Below are 18,407 nucleotides of genomic sequence, written 5' to 3'. Positions count from 1 at the left end.
GTCAGCCCAATAGCTGAGTGGTCAGCACAGCAGTCAGTCACGCCTTGGGGCCCAGGTTTGATTCCTGGCTGGGTCGGAGATTTTCTCCTCTCAGGGACTGGGTGTTGCGTTGTCCTCATTATCATTTCATCATCATCAGTGGAAGGCAACAGGAAATCACCACTGGAATCACTTCCCTAGATGCTCATGCGGTGGACCTCTCTGACAAGGCTCCCCACATGACAAGACCTGCCGTAAGACAGAACACAAAGTTCAAGTCAAAAATGGTAACCAGATGCTTTTATAGACTACAGAGCAGATAATTAAGAGAATGAACTCGTGAAGGTAATGGTTTATACCATCTAGCAACAAACAGTTATGAAGTTATGGAATCGATTAATGCAGAGGAAGGTATAAATGATTTAAGGCTGTGAAAGCAACTATGACCATGGCTTTTACAACGAATGTTGAGAATGTCTGGAAAATATTTTTGCTTAGTGTGAGTAACAGGATACAAATTCCGGAATATCTGAGTAGTCAGCATCAAATATTCAGTGCTGAGGACAAGGATGTGGAACAGAAATTTAAAAAAAAAAATCAATATGCTTTAAACAACTATGTCCTGAGCCAGGTCTTATGGGATAGGAAAGACCTAACGTGTTTTAACAGCCATTTAATAAAACTGTTACATAAACTGAGAGACCTTCATCACAGATTGAAGAGAAGTTAAAACCTAGCTGATGAAAAAAAGCTGACTGATGTGAACATGATTGTAAGGAGAGAGTGAGAGAAGCATTCAATGACTGAAAGTAAAATTTTGTCAACCAATCTGAGTAAAAACCCTCAGAGGTTTATGCCTTACATAAAATCAGTAAGCAGTTTGAAATCCTCTATTCATTCACTCAGTTTCCACACTGGCACCAAAACAGAAGATAATGTAGAGAAGACCGGAATACTGAATTTAGCCTTCCAAAATTATTCCACCATGGAAGATCATAACATGGTCCCTCCTTTCAGTCATCATACAAATGTCAAACTGGTGGATACTGAGATAGCTGATTGTGGAATATAAAAGCAACAACAATTGTTTAATAGTGGAAAGGTATCAGGACCACATAAGATACCTGTAAGCTTCTACAAAGATTATGCAAAAGAATATGCTCCCCTTCTAGCGGCAGTTTATCCTGATCAACGGAAGGTACCTAGTGACTAGGAAAATAGTGCAGTTCATCTCCATTTTCTAGATGATTCATATGATAGACGCACATAATTATAGGCATATATCATTCTATAACGTTGACGTCAATCTGTTGCAGAATCATGGAAGATGTTTTGTGCTCACGTAATATGATGTTTTTGGAGAACAAAAGTCTTCTTTATAAAAATAAGCATGGATTCTGCAAACAGAGACCTTTTTAGACTCGGCTCGTTCCATTCCTCCATGAGATATCCACAGCATTGCAGACAACGCTGCTCCAGTTGATGCCATATTATTTGGCATCATGAAGTCATTTTGATACCATTCTGCACTGCCGATTATTGAAAAAATATGAGTTTACTGAGTATCAGACCAGACAGAACTCAACAAGTCACTCTAATGGAACAAAATTGACAGATGTATAGGTGATTTCTGGATTACCCCAAGGAAGTGTGAAAAGACTGGTACTTTTTCAACAAATATAAATGATCTAGTAGAAAGCATTGGAAGCTTTTTAAAGCTGTTTGATGATTATGTGGTTGTTTAGAGGAAGCCAACAATGCTAGAAGACAGCACTGATTTGCAAAATGATCTGCAGAAGATTGATGAATGGTGCAGGCTCTGGCAATTGACACTGGATGTAAATTAACGTAACATACTGCACATATGTAGGGAAAGAAATCCAATGTATAACTGCACTATTGATGACAAGCGGAATGGCCACGTAAGGCTAGGGACCGATAACCTTAGCAGTTTGGTCCCTTAGAAATTCACACACATTCTGAACAAGTTGCTGGAAACAGTACCTACCATAAAACATCTAGGGTAACTATCCAGAGTGACCTTAAGTGAAATGACTATATAAAACAAATAGTAGGAAAAGCACATGTCAGACTGAGTGAGATTCATGGGAAGAATCTTACAGAAATGTAACTCATCCAAGAAGGAAGCCGTTCATCAATCTAGGATCCTTACAAGGTAGAACTAACAGAAGAGATAGAGAAGATCCAATGAAGAGTGGTGTGTTTCATCATATCATTTAGTCTGCACAAGAGCATTACAGAGACGCTCAACAAACTGCAGTGGTAAACGCGAAGGCCTTGTGCATCATGGAGAGGTTTCAAGAGAGCACTTTCCAAGAACAGTCAGACAACATTTTACTTCTTCCCTCTTGCAAAATGATCATGATGAGAAAATTGGTAGAACTAATAAAGAGGCTTACTGACACTCACGCTTTCCATGTGCCATTCAGGAGTGGAAGAGGGATCTGCAGACCGTTATAATTACCACAGAAGTTCTCTGCAGTAACAACTCACAAGCATATGGTTCTAGATTCTTATCTACATAAAATTGTTTCTTTCAATATGCTATGACTTTGTGTCGAACTTCTATGTATGTCAGAACTTCACACAAAAATGATGCTACTCTATAATCCATAATATTTAACTTCTCCATCCCTGTTGTTAGATTGTGTTCAGAGAGGGACAGAACATTTATTACATTAGAATTTTCTAGGCACACAAGAAGCCCATCTATCTTGTTATTCAGCTCTCGAATGGTCTGACGAAACAAATTAATTTCACTTTTCTGGAAACTAAGTCTTCTTCTGTTATAATGTATTTCATGACTGCCTGCCTATAACCTGACTAAAGTAAACAATGCGCCCCTCTGACTCACAGGAATTTTGTCATATGTGCTTGTGGCCCACCTTACATTTTTTGCAAGATGCTCAGCTAATCTCTCCTTCCTCCTCCTATTCAGGTGCAGGCCATCATGTATCCCCATCTCTCAACTGCAACCAAGAGACAGTGTTCCAGAGATGGATCAACAAACTATACAGTGGTCATAATGTTTTGGATCACTGGTACATACTAAGGTGTCCCTTATTTTTCAAATTTCGAAAAGTTCATTCCCAACCCCTTGTTTCAGTCAACAAAGAAGCAACATGTGCAAAATTTTAGCTTGATTTAACAACAGCAAGGTGACCCCCCCCCCTCCCAACAACTATAAAGTTAATGTATTTACCTAGAAGGTAATTTTCCCCCACATAAAATCTTTTCGCCTATTAATTTTCAATTGCTAGTAGACAATATTGTTAGCTGCAACAGGCAAAAGACATGATTTGTTGGTATTGCACATTTTTTTAGATTTTGACAGAGATAAACTCACACTGCATTATTCTTTTTCAACACACCAGTGTAGAAGTTGACACAGAAATGACTAAGTGCAAATCCATATAATTTGCACATTTATCAATATGCAAAAGCCAACTTGGAATTTTCCATTGTGCAATCTCCTTGTGCAAAATATTTGTGCCAGTTTGAAAGTCTAGATTCAAATATTTTACCGTTCGCATCACTTCCGCATGATCTTTCATTGACTGAATCAGTACCAGTTTGTATTGTGATATACTGTGAAAATTTAAACATCTTTGATTTCCATGATGAATTCCAACTGTTATTATCAATTGTAGACTTAAACTTATTTGTAATTGTTTGGTTCAAATTAATGATATTAATATAATAGAGGGAAACATTCCATGTGGGAAAATATATCTGGAAACAAAGATGCTGTAACTTACCAAACGAATGCGTTGGTACGTTGACAGAGACAATAACAAACACAATCACACACAAATTTCAAGCTTTTGCAACCCAATATGGCTTCATCAGAAAAGAGGGAAGGAGAGGGAAAGAAGAAAGCATGTGGGTTTTAAGGGAGAGGGTAAGTATAAATTTGAAAACTGAATAAATCATGGAATAATGATAATGTAGATACAGAGGTATAAATTGACACACATTCTTGGAATGACGTGGGGTTTTATTAGAACCAAAAAGTTCACAAAATGTCCGACAGATGGTGCTTCATCTGATCAGAATAGCAATAATTAGCATAACAAAGTAAGACAAAGCAAAGATGATGTTCTTTACAGGAAATGCTCAATATGTCCACCATCATTCCTCAACAATAGCTGTAGTCGAGGAATAATGTTGTGAACGGCACTGTAAAGCATGTCCCGAATTATGGTGAGGCACTGGTGTCGGATGTTGTCTTTCATCATCCCTAGAGATGTCGGTCGATCACGATACACTTGCAACTTCAGGTAGCCCCAAAGCCAATAATTGCACGGACTGAGGTCTGGGGACCTGGGAGGCCAAGCATGACGAAAGTGTCGGCTGAGCGCACGAACATCACCAAACGACGCGCGCAAGAGATATTTCACGCATCTAGCAACTTTTTTTGGTTCTAATAAAACCCCATGTCATTCGAAGCATGTGTGTCAATTTTTACCTCTCTATCTACATTATTCCGTGGTTTATTAAGGTTAAGACACAAGCAGACATTCGTAAAGGATGTCTGCTTGTGTCTGTGTATGTGCGGATGGATGTGTGTGTGTGTGTGTGTGTGTGTGTGTGTGTGTGTGTGTGTGTGTGTGCGCGCGCGCACGCGCAAGTGTATACCTGTCCTTTTTTGCCCTTAAGGTAAGTCTTTCCGCTCCGGGATTGGAATGACTCCTTACCCTCTCCCTTAAAACCCACATCATTTCGTCTTTCCCTCTCCTTCCCTCTTTCCTGAAGAAGCAACCGTTGGTTGCGAAAGCTTGAATTTTGTGTGTATGTGTGTGTGTCTATCGACTTGCCAGCATTTTTGTTGACTATTTCTAGCTTATATATATACGCTTACCTTCCTTTGCTCTTTTTATTCTTGGTCTTGGTCTTCATTTTCTTAGTCTCTGATGATGTTGGGCTGCAAAACAAAAGATATTTTAACCTATTTCATTAAGTCAGAACTATCTAGTTAAATAAGTGATGCAACTGACAGCTTAATTTTCAAAAAATTTAAAAGAATTCCGCATATTGCAAACAGAAACACTTAAATAAAATGCCATATCTACCTTTATATATACTTACCATAGAGAAGACACATCTAGTTACTCAACTAAAAGACACTCACATGTAGCTTTCAGCCACAGCCTTCATCGGTAAAGGTTGGTTGGGCTGTTTGCAGGAGGAGACCAGATAGCGAGGTCACTGGTCTCATCGGATTAGGGAAGGATGTCGGCCTTGCGCTTTCAAAGCCATCCCAACATTTGCCTGGAGGGATTTAGGGAAATCATGGAAAACCTAAATCAGGATGGCTAGACGCGGGATTGAACCGTCCTCTCGAATGCAAGTCCAGTGTGCTAACTCATCAGAAGGACACACACACACAAACACGCAAAAAGCAAGCAAACCTAACGCACACATGACCACCAACTCCAGCATCTCGGGCCAGAATGCAGCATCACGTGGAATGAAAACAGCAATCTGGAGGGTGTGGGAAAGGGGAAGGCATAGTAGCCACAAAGGAGTGTCCCCTTCATCACACAGTACCACCCCATACTAGACTGGAACAACTGAACCACATCCTTCACTAGAGCTTTGATTACCTGTCACTGTGCCCTGAAATGAGGGACATCCTACCCAAGATACTTCCCACCCCTCCTAAAGTGGTGTTCCATCACCCAAACATTCCTCCACAACATTCTGGTCCATTCCTACGCCACTCTCAATCCCAACCCCTTGCCACAGAGGTCATTCACTGCAGAAGATCCAGGTGCAAAACCTATGCAATCCACCCAACCAGCCCTTCCTACTAGTCCTGTCATAGGTTTAGCCTACCCCATCAGGGGCCGGTCCACATGTGCAAACAGCCATGTAATTTACCAGCTCTGCTGCAATCATTGCGCAGTTTTTTATATTAGTATGACTACCAACCAGTTATTCACCAGAATGAACGGCCACCGCCGAACTGTGGCCAAGAACAAAGTAGACCACCCTACGGCACAACATGCGGCTCAACATAACAAACAGGGTTTACATGGCTGCTTCACTATCCAAGCCATATGGATCCTTACCTTCACCACCAGCTTTTCTGATCTGCGCGGTGGGTGTTATCCTTACAACACATTCTCCACTCCCAAAATTATCCTGGCCTCAACCTATGGTAACACACTGTCTCCAAACCTTCCACCCAACAGTTTCAACCCTCTATGTCCTATCATCTCCTCTCCATTCTAATCTCCCACGTTGTTTATTTGCAGCCCTCTGCCAACACATCCACTGGTATTTGCCTGCTCCTCTCATTTCTTGTTCCTTTTTTCCCCACTTCCCTGCCCCACAACCTCTTGATACTGCACCTGTTAGTTAGTCCTTGCACACTCCATCAGACAGCATTCATCTCTCTCTCCCCACCTGTACACTACTATCCCTTCCCCTTCCCTACTCCCTCCAGATTTCTGCTTGCATCCCACGTGATGTTGCATTTCAGCCCAATATGCTGGAGTTGGTGGTCTCATGTGTGTGTCTACTGACAAAGGCTGTGGCTAAAAGCTACATGTGAGTGTCTTTTAATCGTGCCTGTCTGCAACTTGACATGTCTTCTTTACAGTAAGTAGCAATCTATCTTTTCCTACATTGTTGATATTCCTGCCTGGAGTTTCCACTGTTTGATGTAAATGCATTAACTCGGATAGAGTAGCATGGAGAGCTGCATCAAACCAGTCTTTGGACTGAAAACCACAACACAAGCAACATCCATTTGCAACCACATAATGCAGTCAGGCCTTAAGTCTCCCTCTACAATTTCACCCTTCCTCCTCTTCCCACCATTACCAAATGATGATTCCCTGATGCCTCAGGTTGTCTCTTATTAAGCAGTCCATTCTTTTGTTCAGGTTGTCACATAATTTTTGTTTCTACGCATTTTGATCTAAAGTATGCCTCTAAACTTCAATGTTGTTCTGTTGCACCACATTCCAAAGAATTCTCTTCTCTGAAATGAGATTTTCATTCTGCAGCAGACTGTGTGCTGATATGAAACTTTCTGGCAGATTAAAACTGTGTGCCAGAACGAGACTCGAACTCGGAACCTTTGCCTTTCGCAGGCAAGTGGTAGAGCTCTTGCCCGCAAAAGGCAAAAGTTCCAAGTTCGAGTCTTGTTCCAGCACACAGTTTATGGCCCAACTTCACTAGAAGAAAGGCTTGGTCGATCCTGAGGATCCCTATAAATCATCTATTTAGAAGTGGAGGAAATGTGAAATGTGTGTGTGTGTGTGTGTGTGTGTGTGTGTGTGTGTGTGTGTGTGTGTGTGTGTGAGGGGGGGGGGGGGGGGGGTTTACAAACACTGTATAGAAAGACCAAGGCTTGACAACAATATGCAGATTCAGATGGATGTAGGGTATAGTATTTACAGAGATGAAGATGCTTGCACATGATAAACTAGCATACAGAGCTGCATTGAACCCATCTTCAGACTAAAGGCTACAGATATAACACACAACGGTTTGACATATATTTACGAACCAGATTTTAAACTGCAGAAAGCTCCCAGGGCTAACAGGGTCTCTGGCCATACTTTATTTTTGTGAAAAATGATATAACTACTGAAAAATAGGAAATTATGGAGATTGGACCAGAATAAATTGAACAAACTGTTGGCTGTTGAGAGTCTGAAAGGAAGCATGAGGCAAAGATTGACACACACACACACACACACACACACACACGGAAAACCAGTACATTAAAGACAAGGAATAAAAAGACAAGGCACAGAAGTGATGTTTAGATACTGAATTTCACTAAAGAAAGGAAAAAATGTAAGTAGCAACTAATGAAGCAAGCAAAAGGGAAGGCAGGTATCTAAAAAATGAATTTGACAGGGTGTATAAAACTGTAAATCAAGAATGGTTAAGAGGAGAAATGTAAAGTTGTAGCAGTATGCATGACTATAGGAAAGATGGATGCTGTATACAGGAAAGTGAGAGAAACCTGGAATGAAGAGATGCAGACTTATGATGTCAAGAGTTTAGTTCATCTTTAGTAAGCAAACAAGGGAAGGCTGAAAACGGGATGGGGAGAGGGATCTACAATATGGCATGAACAATTTGTCAGAGGGTTCAAAGACCTAAGTCAAAGAAAGCACCTGCAGTAAATTATATTACCTAGACATATTTAATTCTTTGAGAAAACCAACCAATAGAAACCTATTCCACTGGGTATGCATGATATATTAAACTGGTGAAATACTGTCAGACTTGTAGCAGAACTGACAAATGATGCACAATTACCACTTTATAAACATTGTGATACATCTTGTGAATTTATCATAGGACCCAATAAGAAACAACTGACCATTTCATTATTTTATAGAGCTTAAGTAACACAATCAATTTATTTATGTGAATTTATATATAAAATATGCATTTAAACAAGAATTTTATATGAATAATATTAATTCTAACAATATTATGAGAAGGACAGCTGCTACTCACCATATTATGGAGATGCTGAGTCGCAGATAGCTACAATAAAAACACTGTTAGAAAGTGAGCTTTTGGCCAATGGGGCCTTTGTCCAAAATAAACACACACACACACACACACACACACACACGCACCACTCACACAAACGTGTTTGCACGCACGCATGTGTGTTCAAATGGTTCAAATGGCTCTGAGCACTATGGGACTTAACATCTATGGTCATCAGTCCCCTAGAACTTAAAACTACTTAAACCTAACTAACCTAAGGACATCACACAACACCCAGTCATCATGAGGCAGAGAAAATCCCTGACCACACTGGTAATCATGTGTGTGTGTTGTCTATTTTTGACAAATGCTTTGTTGGCCGAAAGTTTACTTTCCAGGAATTGTTTTATTGTACCTATCTGTGACTCAGTATCTCTGCTATATAGTGAATAGCAACCATACTTTTCATAATATTGTTACATTCCACCCTTGATTTTCCACTGTTTAAATTAACACTATTATTTTTCAGAAAGAATTAATTATTTTCATATATTTTATTTACTTAAACATTTTTCTATCTAATGTAATTTCATCTGAAGCCACTGACAGTAAGATTGTTTCTTAAGAACTTTCAAAGTAATTTTGAAAAATGGCTTGCTAACAGTTGGTGGGAAGGCAGTTGTTTGTTGTGAAAATAGTTAAACATATTACATTGTTACTGTGTATATTAGGTGAAAATAATATACATGAAATAGTGAAGTAAAAGTACTGTGAAATCAATTTAAACACCTGCAACTTCTTATTAACAGTTGTACAGATGATAAAATGAGTGCCCAACCTTTTGTTCCATATAAGAACGAGTCAAACTCCAAGACACTGTGCCAAAACCAACAAGAAAGGATAATGGATGTCATTATATAAGATAAACAACGTAATTACTTAGAATATTCATGTCCAAATCCTAAGTGAAGTTCTAACCATCACCTCTTTGATCTAGCATTTAAGAAGTTGAAAAGTACCAAGACAAGCCAGTTCACTGTGGAAAGAGTTACGCTTGCAAACAATGTTCTCAAATAAACTTTATTGTTCAAAGAGAGGTGAAGGTTAGAATGTCAACAGGCATGTAATAACACCCAATCCAAGGTAAGCAGATGCCGACAGGTGTATCTGTTACCAAATCATTTTATTTAATATGGTGCAGTTGCAAAAATACTAATATGAATTATTTACAAAAGAGTGGAAAGACTAATAGAGGTCAAGCAACAGGAAGAGCAGCTAGGGTTCCAGAAAGATGTGGGAACATGTGATCCTACAATTTATTTTAGAAGACAGGCTGAAGAAAGGTAAATCCACATTTATAGCATATGTAGACTTCATGCTCTGTACATAATCAATTTGTCAAACTTAACTAGCTTGTCAAATTATTTGGCAGTGTGCAGCTTTGATGTGTTTATGAAACATAGATGGTGTTTTACGTGTCTGAGAGAAATTTTGGTAGACAGGGGATTTTTTTTCCATTGTATCCTAGTGGAAACCGTGATCAAAAGAGCACTGGATTTACCAAAATGGAAGAGGAGTTATGTCTTTCCCAGGCAAATATTATGCAGGAAGAAGTTAAAAAGAAAATTAATATTCTATTCATAACATACATATGGGAGGCCAATAAAATAAATAAAAAACATCAAAGCTCTCTGGTTCTTCCACAGATGATGTATATTGATTTGACAAAATTCATGATATAGTAATACACTCATACACAAATGGCGTAAGCATAGCATAAACAAGAAATAAAAAGAGCAGTGCATTGACAGAGCTGTCATTTATACTCAGGTGATCCACATGAAAAGATTTCAATGTGAATATGGCTGCACAATGGGAATTAACAGACTGTGAATGCATAACAGTAGTTGGAGATAGATGAATGGGATATTTCATTTCAGAAATCATTAGGGAATTTAATATTCCAAAATCCACAGTGTCAAGAGTGTGCTGAGAATACCATATTTCAGGCTTTACCTCTCACCATGGACAACACACTGCCCAATGGCCTTCACACTTAATGACCATGGCATGAGATGACCAACATGAGTGCCTTTGTTAATAGTGTGATGTCACCTGCAGCACCTCTCCTAAGCTTGTGACCATATCAATTGGATCCTAGACAACTTGAAAATTGAGTCCTTGTCAGATGAGTCATGATTTCAGATGGTAAGATCTGATGGTAGGTTCAAGCATGGCACAGACCCCACGAAGCCATGGATGTAAGTTGTCAACAAGCCACAGAGCAAGCTGGTGATGGCTCCATAACGGTGTGGGCTGAGTCCCCTGGTTCAGCTGAACTGAACGTTGACTGGAAATGGTTATGTTCAGCTACTTGGACCATTTGCATCCATTTATGGACTTCATGTTCCCAAACATCACGTCACCAGGTCACAATTGTTTGCGGTTGGTTTGAAGAACATTCTGGGCAATTCGAGCAAATGATTTGTCCACCCAGATTGCCCAGTATGAATCCCACCAAACATTTATGGGACATAATCGAGAGGTCATTTCATGAACAAAATCATCCACTGGCAACACTTCTGCAATTATGGATGGCTACAGAGGCACCATGGTTCAATATTTCTGCAGGGGTCTTCCTGACCACGTGACGTCCTTATAATCCAGCCATATTTTCAGAAGGTCGACATCCTTATAATCCAACCATATTTTCAAAACATAGGACCTCACTGGATGTACTCAGTGTATGATCCAGTTGTAGCTATCCCCACCTGCTACAAGCAGGGATGCTCTAGGGGAACATAACATTTGGAACTACAGAGTAGCAGGATACTACTGAATGGAATTCTGTGAGACGTCACGATACCAAGTTTTCAGCTTCCAGCAACACTAACAGGTCTGAATCTCTGAATCTAACATATTCTCTGCTTTATTTACCTGATAATCCTTAAGAAATACTACCAGTCATCAGAAACCTAACCTACCTGAATAATACACTAGATACAATCACACTCTGTTCTTTCAATAAGCTTGTAGCTGTACAGAATGGCACATTAGAGTGGAACAGATATTTCAATATATTCCATAATACTGCAGCAGGTACCAGCACCACTTCATGGTGGTAGGAATTTAATCCTTGGGATCCATCTCTGTCCCACTTATCACTACTATATCCTATGTCCAACAATGGCTGATAGCTCTCTCCCCACCCATGCTTCCTGTCCATTACCTGTCAACCCAGCTGGTCAACGACAAGGTTTTAACAACTCACTATGCACAGGGAAGAAGGACAGCAGATGTACAAAGTGTAATCAGGGATGTGAGAAAACAAGCATCACAGGAGATAGGGGAAAATGTAGACACAGCAGTACCATGTTGATGTAGCAGTTCACAGGTTTAGCAGTAGCCTAAGATCCATAGGATTAAATTCTCCTGAGGGGGAGGGGGCAGGGTGTAACTGTTATGGAATCAACAGCAGACCAGACTTCACAGCCCACTGACTTCACAACCCACTGATGGGTGTGCAGGTGTGTTACCTGTGAAACACATGCCGTCATGTGCCAGAATGTGGCTGGTGCAGCAGTACATCAGTCTGCCATAGTGGGGGACTGGGTTTCCACATGTCATGGCACAACACTGCCCTTCTGCAGCTACCTACATGACTGGAGGCAGGCTCACATCATCGTAACATAGCTGTTCAAAATTTCCTTGTCATGTAGATACAAGATTTTTTATATGAACAATTTGGAATCCATCCGTATTCTCATTGGGTGATTGACAAATGACAAAACAACTCACCGACGAGACTCAAAAAAGGCCTTTATCAAGACCATCACTAGTGACAACTTCCTGCAATATTGAAGGCTTATCTGTAAATAAAGAAATTTTATTATCTGACATGTGCAAATGAAACAACTGTGATGTTTTAGTGTTACAAGAAACACACAGGGCACCAACTAGCCATAGACCAAAAATACAGGGTCTCTTGAGAGACCACACGAAAGGTACGGAAGTGCTATATTTGTGAAACCGAACTTAGACATATGCTCCTGTGCTCTGACCTGTGAAGAAAATATAGAAATTTTAACTATTGAGCTACATTCATGTACTGTAACATCCGTGTACAAACCACTCAGTGCGAGGTTCAAATTTACGGAGCCTGGAAATTTCCGTTCAAAAAACATTAAAGTTGTAGTAGGAGATTTTAACTGTCACGGTCTCGCATGGGGTTACAAAGAGACAAATGACGATGGCGAAATGCTGGAGATCTGGGCAGACCAGGCTAAACTGAAATTGATACATGACCCAAAGTTACCTGCATCATTTAACAGCAGAAGATGGAAACGAGGATATAATCCAGATAACATCTTTGTCTCCAAAAAGGTATCCCTGCAAACTGTAAAGCAAATCGAGGACCCAATTCCAAGATCACAACACAGAGTAATAACTTGCTGCATTACTGCAGTAATCAAATCAGATGTAATGCCCTTCAAGAGATGCTTCAATTTCAAAAAAGCTCATTTGGAACTTTTCACAGAGGACCTTGATAAGGAAATCTTGGAAATTAAACCAGAGATACAATCATATGAAACTTTTATAGACTTTGTCAAGAAAATCTCTCGACGGTGCATACCTAGAGGGTGCCGCACCCAGTATATTGCTGGACTCAATGGTAGCAGCAAGGAAGTATGAAGAACTATACAATAAGGACCCCTTCTCAGAGGAAATGATCCAGGCAGATGAGGTACTGCTGTCTGGTATCTCCGAAGCGAGAAAGGAAAAGTGGTGTAACCTCCTCCAAGAGACGGACATGAAGCACAGCAGTAGGAAGGCATGGAAACTGGTCAAAAGTCTCAACAACGACCCAACAGAACCACAACCAAATTACAGTGAAGTTACACCTGATCAGATAGCTCACCAACTACTCATGAACAGAAAAACTAAAAGGAAGATCAGGAATGGCAAAATTAAAAGAAAACTGAACGAGGAGATTAGCTTCCTAGCTTGCCCGTTCTTCATTCAGGGGCTACAAGATGCCATCAATGATTTGAAAAACAATCAGGCTGCTGGCCTCGATGATCTGAGATCTGAGCAAATTAAACATTTTGGACCGGGAGTACAAGAATGGATCCTAGAGCTAATGAATAACTGTATTAGAACAATGCAAATTTCTAAAGTGTGGAGAAAAGCTCGGGTTTTTGCGTTACTAAAACCAGGGAAAGACCCAGCTGAAGCTAAAAATTTTCAGCCTGTCTCACTGCTTTGTCATTTATTTAAAGTGCTGGAGCGAATGATCCTCAAACGCATAGCTGATTATGTGGACAAAGCCCTCATTAATGAACAAGCTGGATTTCGACCAGGAAAATCATGCTGTGGCCAAATCCTTAATCTCACACAGTACATCGAAGACAGCTATCAGAGAGGAGAAGTAACTGGGGTCGCATTACTGGATCTCAGTGCTGCATATGACACAGTTAACCGTAAGTTGCTTACCCAGAAAGAATATAATGTCACTAAGGACTACACCCTTTCTATGTTTGTGAAATGCATGATACAGAACAGATGCTACTATGTAACCTTACAATCTAAAAACAGCCGATGGAAGACACAGAAAAATGGACTTACAAAGGGTAGTGTCTTGGCTCCAATATTATTTACCATCTATACCAATGATCTTCCCATCAGCCACCAGACACGAATGTTCATATATGCTGATGATGCAGCAGTGGCCACACAGGATAAAACCTTTGAACAAGTGGAGGAGAATCTCACAGGAGCCTTAACAGAACTTGCTACCTATTCCGACGGCAATAATCTCAAACCAAACCCTAGTAAATCTCAAGTATCCGCCTTCCATCTTAGGACCAAACAAGCCAAACGGAAACTCCGAGTCATGTGGCATGGGGAAGAGCTGAAACATACAAACAGCCCAAAATACCTGGAAGTAACATTGGACAGAGCAATTACTTTTAAGCAGCACTGTCACAACACTAAAGAAAAGGTCTGTGCCAGGAACAAAATACTGTGGAAGCTAACAGGTTCATCGTGGGGTGCTCAACCGCATGTTTTGCGCACCACAGGTCTGGTGGTGAATATCTCAGCAGTGGAATTTGCAGCGCCAGTTTGGAGGAACTCTGCTCACACTAAGCAAGTTGACGTCGCCGTAAACGAAACTGTACATATTGCCACAGGATGCCTCAAACCAACTCCCACAGACATCATTTATCCCATCATAGGCATAGCACCACCCACTATACGCAGACAAGTAGCCGCCGAGATCGAAAGATCAAAACAAATGAATGATCCTCGACACCCAATGCATATGCACCGAAAACAACGTGTCCGGCTGAAATCCGCAGGAGTTTCATTGAAACTACTGAAGAGCTCGCCACCAAGCCCGTCGCAAGGCGGCTATCTCTTTGGGAAGAAATGGTGCCACATTCCACAATGGAACTACTTGAGGAGGGATCTGCAGGATTTCAACTACCTTTTACAACTTGGAGGTCATTAAACCGGCTGCGTACTGGAGTAACTGGGTGCAAATCAAACCTATTTAAATGGGGTTACAGTGATAGCGATAGGTGTGAATGCAAAGCAATACAGGACTTGGACCACCTACTGATTTGCCCAGATATGTCTATAACATGCACTAAAGATGATGTTTTGAAAGTCAATGACAAAGCAAACTACATTGCTAATTACTGGGAAGGGAAGATATAATTGGTGCATCCGGATACGGAAGAAGAAATATGCATGGTGAGCTATTCTTTCTCTCTCTTATTTTGAATGGGTTGACATAGTTTTGTGGCTGATATTCTAAACATTTCTATCAGTCTCTTTCCATTGTGATTGGTTCATTTGTGTGCAGAGAAGTCACCAATCATTTACTTGAATCTTGTCTCTTCCCCTAACTGCATAATCATCCATTGCAATTTACAAGTGTCTTTATGGAGTTTTAGTATTAGGTTGGTGCATAAGTTGGTAGTGTTTTTGTTTTGCATGTTGGTATTCTGGTTGCTATGGGTTTATTTATTGATTGTAATTTTTTATTTGTAGTTCACTGTTGCTATTTAAATTTACATATTATCATTTTGTTATTTGGGGGTAGTGAGTGCAGCTGTGGACGCTAGAAAATGGAGTGCCAATGGAGCAATTGCTGTCTTAATTCAATAGAGGGGTGACAGCAGCAGACTCAGCTAGAAACATTTGCACTGTATATGAGGATAATGCTACTGAGCAGAGCATGGCAAGAAAATGGTTTTCCAGCTTTGATCATTTTGATATTAGTGGTTCTCCACATTCAGAAAGACTTTTGGGGTTTGACAAAGATCATTTAAACACATTAATCCACAATGATCAACATCACTGTACTCAAGAACTGCATATGTAATGAACTGTGGTCACCAGTAACTTGTGCTGAGGTAGCACAGTGCTGCTTGGATGACCAGACACATCACCAGGATGCTGACATCAACCTCTTGTAAGAAAGTGAAGTTGAAGAAAGAATGCTTATACTAAATGAGTTCTCCTGACTCTGTGCTCACCATCCAATGGGGAAGGTTCAAAAATTGGGTGTATGGGTACCATATTCTCTAAGCCAAGATCACAAAAATCAATGGGTGGTCTTATGTTCATTTATGCTTGCTCGTCATCAATTGGTCCATGAACAACATTGGCAATTCCTATCTTGTGTTGTTACTGGTGATAAGAAATATTGTCTTTATGCAAAAATAAGGAAAATAAAGGGATGGTTGAGGCCAAATGTAGCAGCAAATCCCCATAAAAAGACCTGTGTGCAACCACAAAAGATAATGTAATGCATCTGGTGGAGCAGCAATGGTGTGATGTACTATGAATTGCTTCCCCAACAACTGAGACGTCTTGCACACAAAATTCAAAAACAACAACAAGGAAGATTGTGTAAAGTGATGCTACACCTACCTGTGTTCTGTTAGACTGACAAAAAACACTATACAGGAGTTGGGTTGGGAAGTCATTTTGCACCCTTCTTATTCACGTGATCTTGCACCCTCAGACTTTCAACTTTTCTGCTCTCTGTCAAACAACCTTAAACTAACTTCCTTTTCTGAATGAAAATATGGTCTTAACATGGCTTTATGAGTATTTTGCCTGAAAAACGTGTGTTTTCTACAGTCGCTGAATCAAAAAGTTACACCCATATCTGCATACTGTTGTAAACACTGAAGGAGTATATGTTAATTATGACTTAAGTATCTGTTACGTGTATCTGTTGTGTTTATTAAACTTATCAAAAAACACTACGAACTTATGCACCAATCCAATATTTTCTGCCACCTCACATGACTTTTTTTTACTTTTTCTGAGTTTGTTTTACTTTCTTGGTTGACCAGTATCTGTGCAACAATCATAGTGTACATTTTATTTGTACCCTTCAAGGAAATTTGTCATGAATGTGTTGTTTGCAGGCTATACTTCAGTCAAAAGTCCAAGATTATCTTATGAAACTGAGAATGTAGGTAAGGTGTATTTTTAAGGATTCTTTCATTAGTTTGGCTTTCGAACTATTTGTAATTTCCAAAATTGCTAATTTTCTAACCTGACAATCTTGTTTCCTGCTTGACTAAAATTTTGGTTTTTTCTTCTTTAAGTGTTTCTCCTAATTTGCAAAGCTATCCTGGATGTATATATGAATTACTGGTGAGTGTGCCACATAAAATTTAGATTTTGAGCTTTAGTTGGTCTGAGGACTCTGATTTCCTCTGATCTAGGACAAAACAGGACAAAACATCTCAGCCTAGTCTCCCCATAATCTGAGAAAGAAGCTGCATCACTGACTGCATCAGATTTGTTACCTCCTGGGGTAATTTTATGATTACTAACGTGTTCCATAGTTGTACCTGGAATTACAGAGTTGAGTTTGTAAACAAAACCCAATGGTTAAGACCGGAGGGGTTAGTTCCACAATTTTAAGTTTCAATTACACCTCAGGTAAACGTTGTCACCTGATTCACGACAGACAAGTGATTTTGTTAAATGCAATGCTTCTTTTGCCAGTATCTGCCTTACTGAAATACATTATCTCTGCCTTCACTGTTTTTTAGTTCCTCGTTGTGTGAGGTATTTTTACTTTACAGAGATGTATGGTTTGCCTAGGAGGTGCGTGGCTCTTGGGATTGGGAATCATTTAATTTGTTATTTTTGTCTGATGTTTAACACAAGATCAGCATGGTGTACGTATTAGGAAAGAGTGTATTCATGTGTATTTATTTAGAGAAAAAGAGCAAGTTTTAGTATAATAAATAGTGTTTTGATATAATTGCTGCATATGAAAAATTATTTCTTTTCGCTGACTATAGAAATATTGTATGACGTACTTGACTTTCAGTATCTACTGCTCCCATGCACTGATAAGCCCTTAAAGCTGTCCCCCTTGCAAGGGGACCTGGGAGTGTCCTATTTGTTACTCTTTCCACTCCCCCTCTTTATCAAATGTACAATGAGGCCCTGGATTTGGCACCAATAAAGGAAAGTTGTTATTATTTTTAATGTCAGTTATTTTTATTGAGTGTGTTTTGGAATATTTTTAGTATATGTTACTCCTAGTCTGTTGAAAGGGAGGGAGGAGGGGGGGGGGGGCTTATGGCCCTAATCTGGTCAGTCTAAATAAATAATAAAGTTCTAGGAGAAGAAATAAAAAATTTGAGGTGATCCAGTGAAACTGTAATTCTGTCAGTGACAGAACAGCAGTTGAATGGAATGAATAATGTGTTTAAAAAAGGTTAACATGGGAATCTTGCAGTTTTTCATTTCTGGGATGGGAATCTCCTCTCTGATAAAAACATTAAAAAAAGATCCATTGACCTTAATGGCAAACATACGAGGAAATAGAGTATTCTTGACTTAGAAGGACAGTGTTTCATAAACAGGGCAGGAACTTTTTGCCTCACTTTCTGGTT

General features: G+C 39.8%; 1 protein-coding gene across 1 annotated transcript in view; it reads right to left on the bottom strand.

Annotated features, from left to right (window-relative positions):
- The window catches only part of LOC126278621 (cohesin subunit SA-2-like), a 379,668-nt gene that overhangs the window by 24,575 nt on the left and 336,686 nt on the right, over positions 1-18,407 (bottom strand). The window contains exon 19 of the mRNA XM_049978860.1: positions 4,862-4,924. Coding sequence (XP_049834817.1) covers positions 4,862-4,924 — 63 coding nt within the window. The remainder of the gene's footprint in view (positions 1-4,861; positions 4,925-18,407) is intronic.

This window comes from Schistocerca gregaria, chromosome 6, assembly GCF_023897955.1.
Source record: "Schistocerca gregaria isolate iqSchGreg1 chromosome 6, iqSchGreg1.2, whole genome shotgun sequence".
Taxonomy (NCBI): domain Eukaryota; kingdom Metazoa; phylum Arthropoda; class Insecta; order Orthoptera; family Acrididae; genus Schistocerca; species Schistocerca gregaria.
This window is presented reverse-complemented; position numbering and strand designations above follow the sequence as displayed.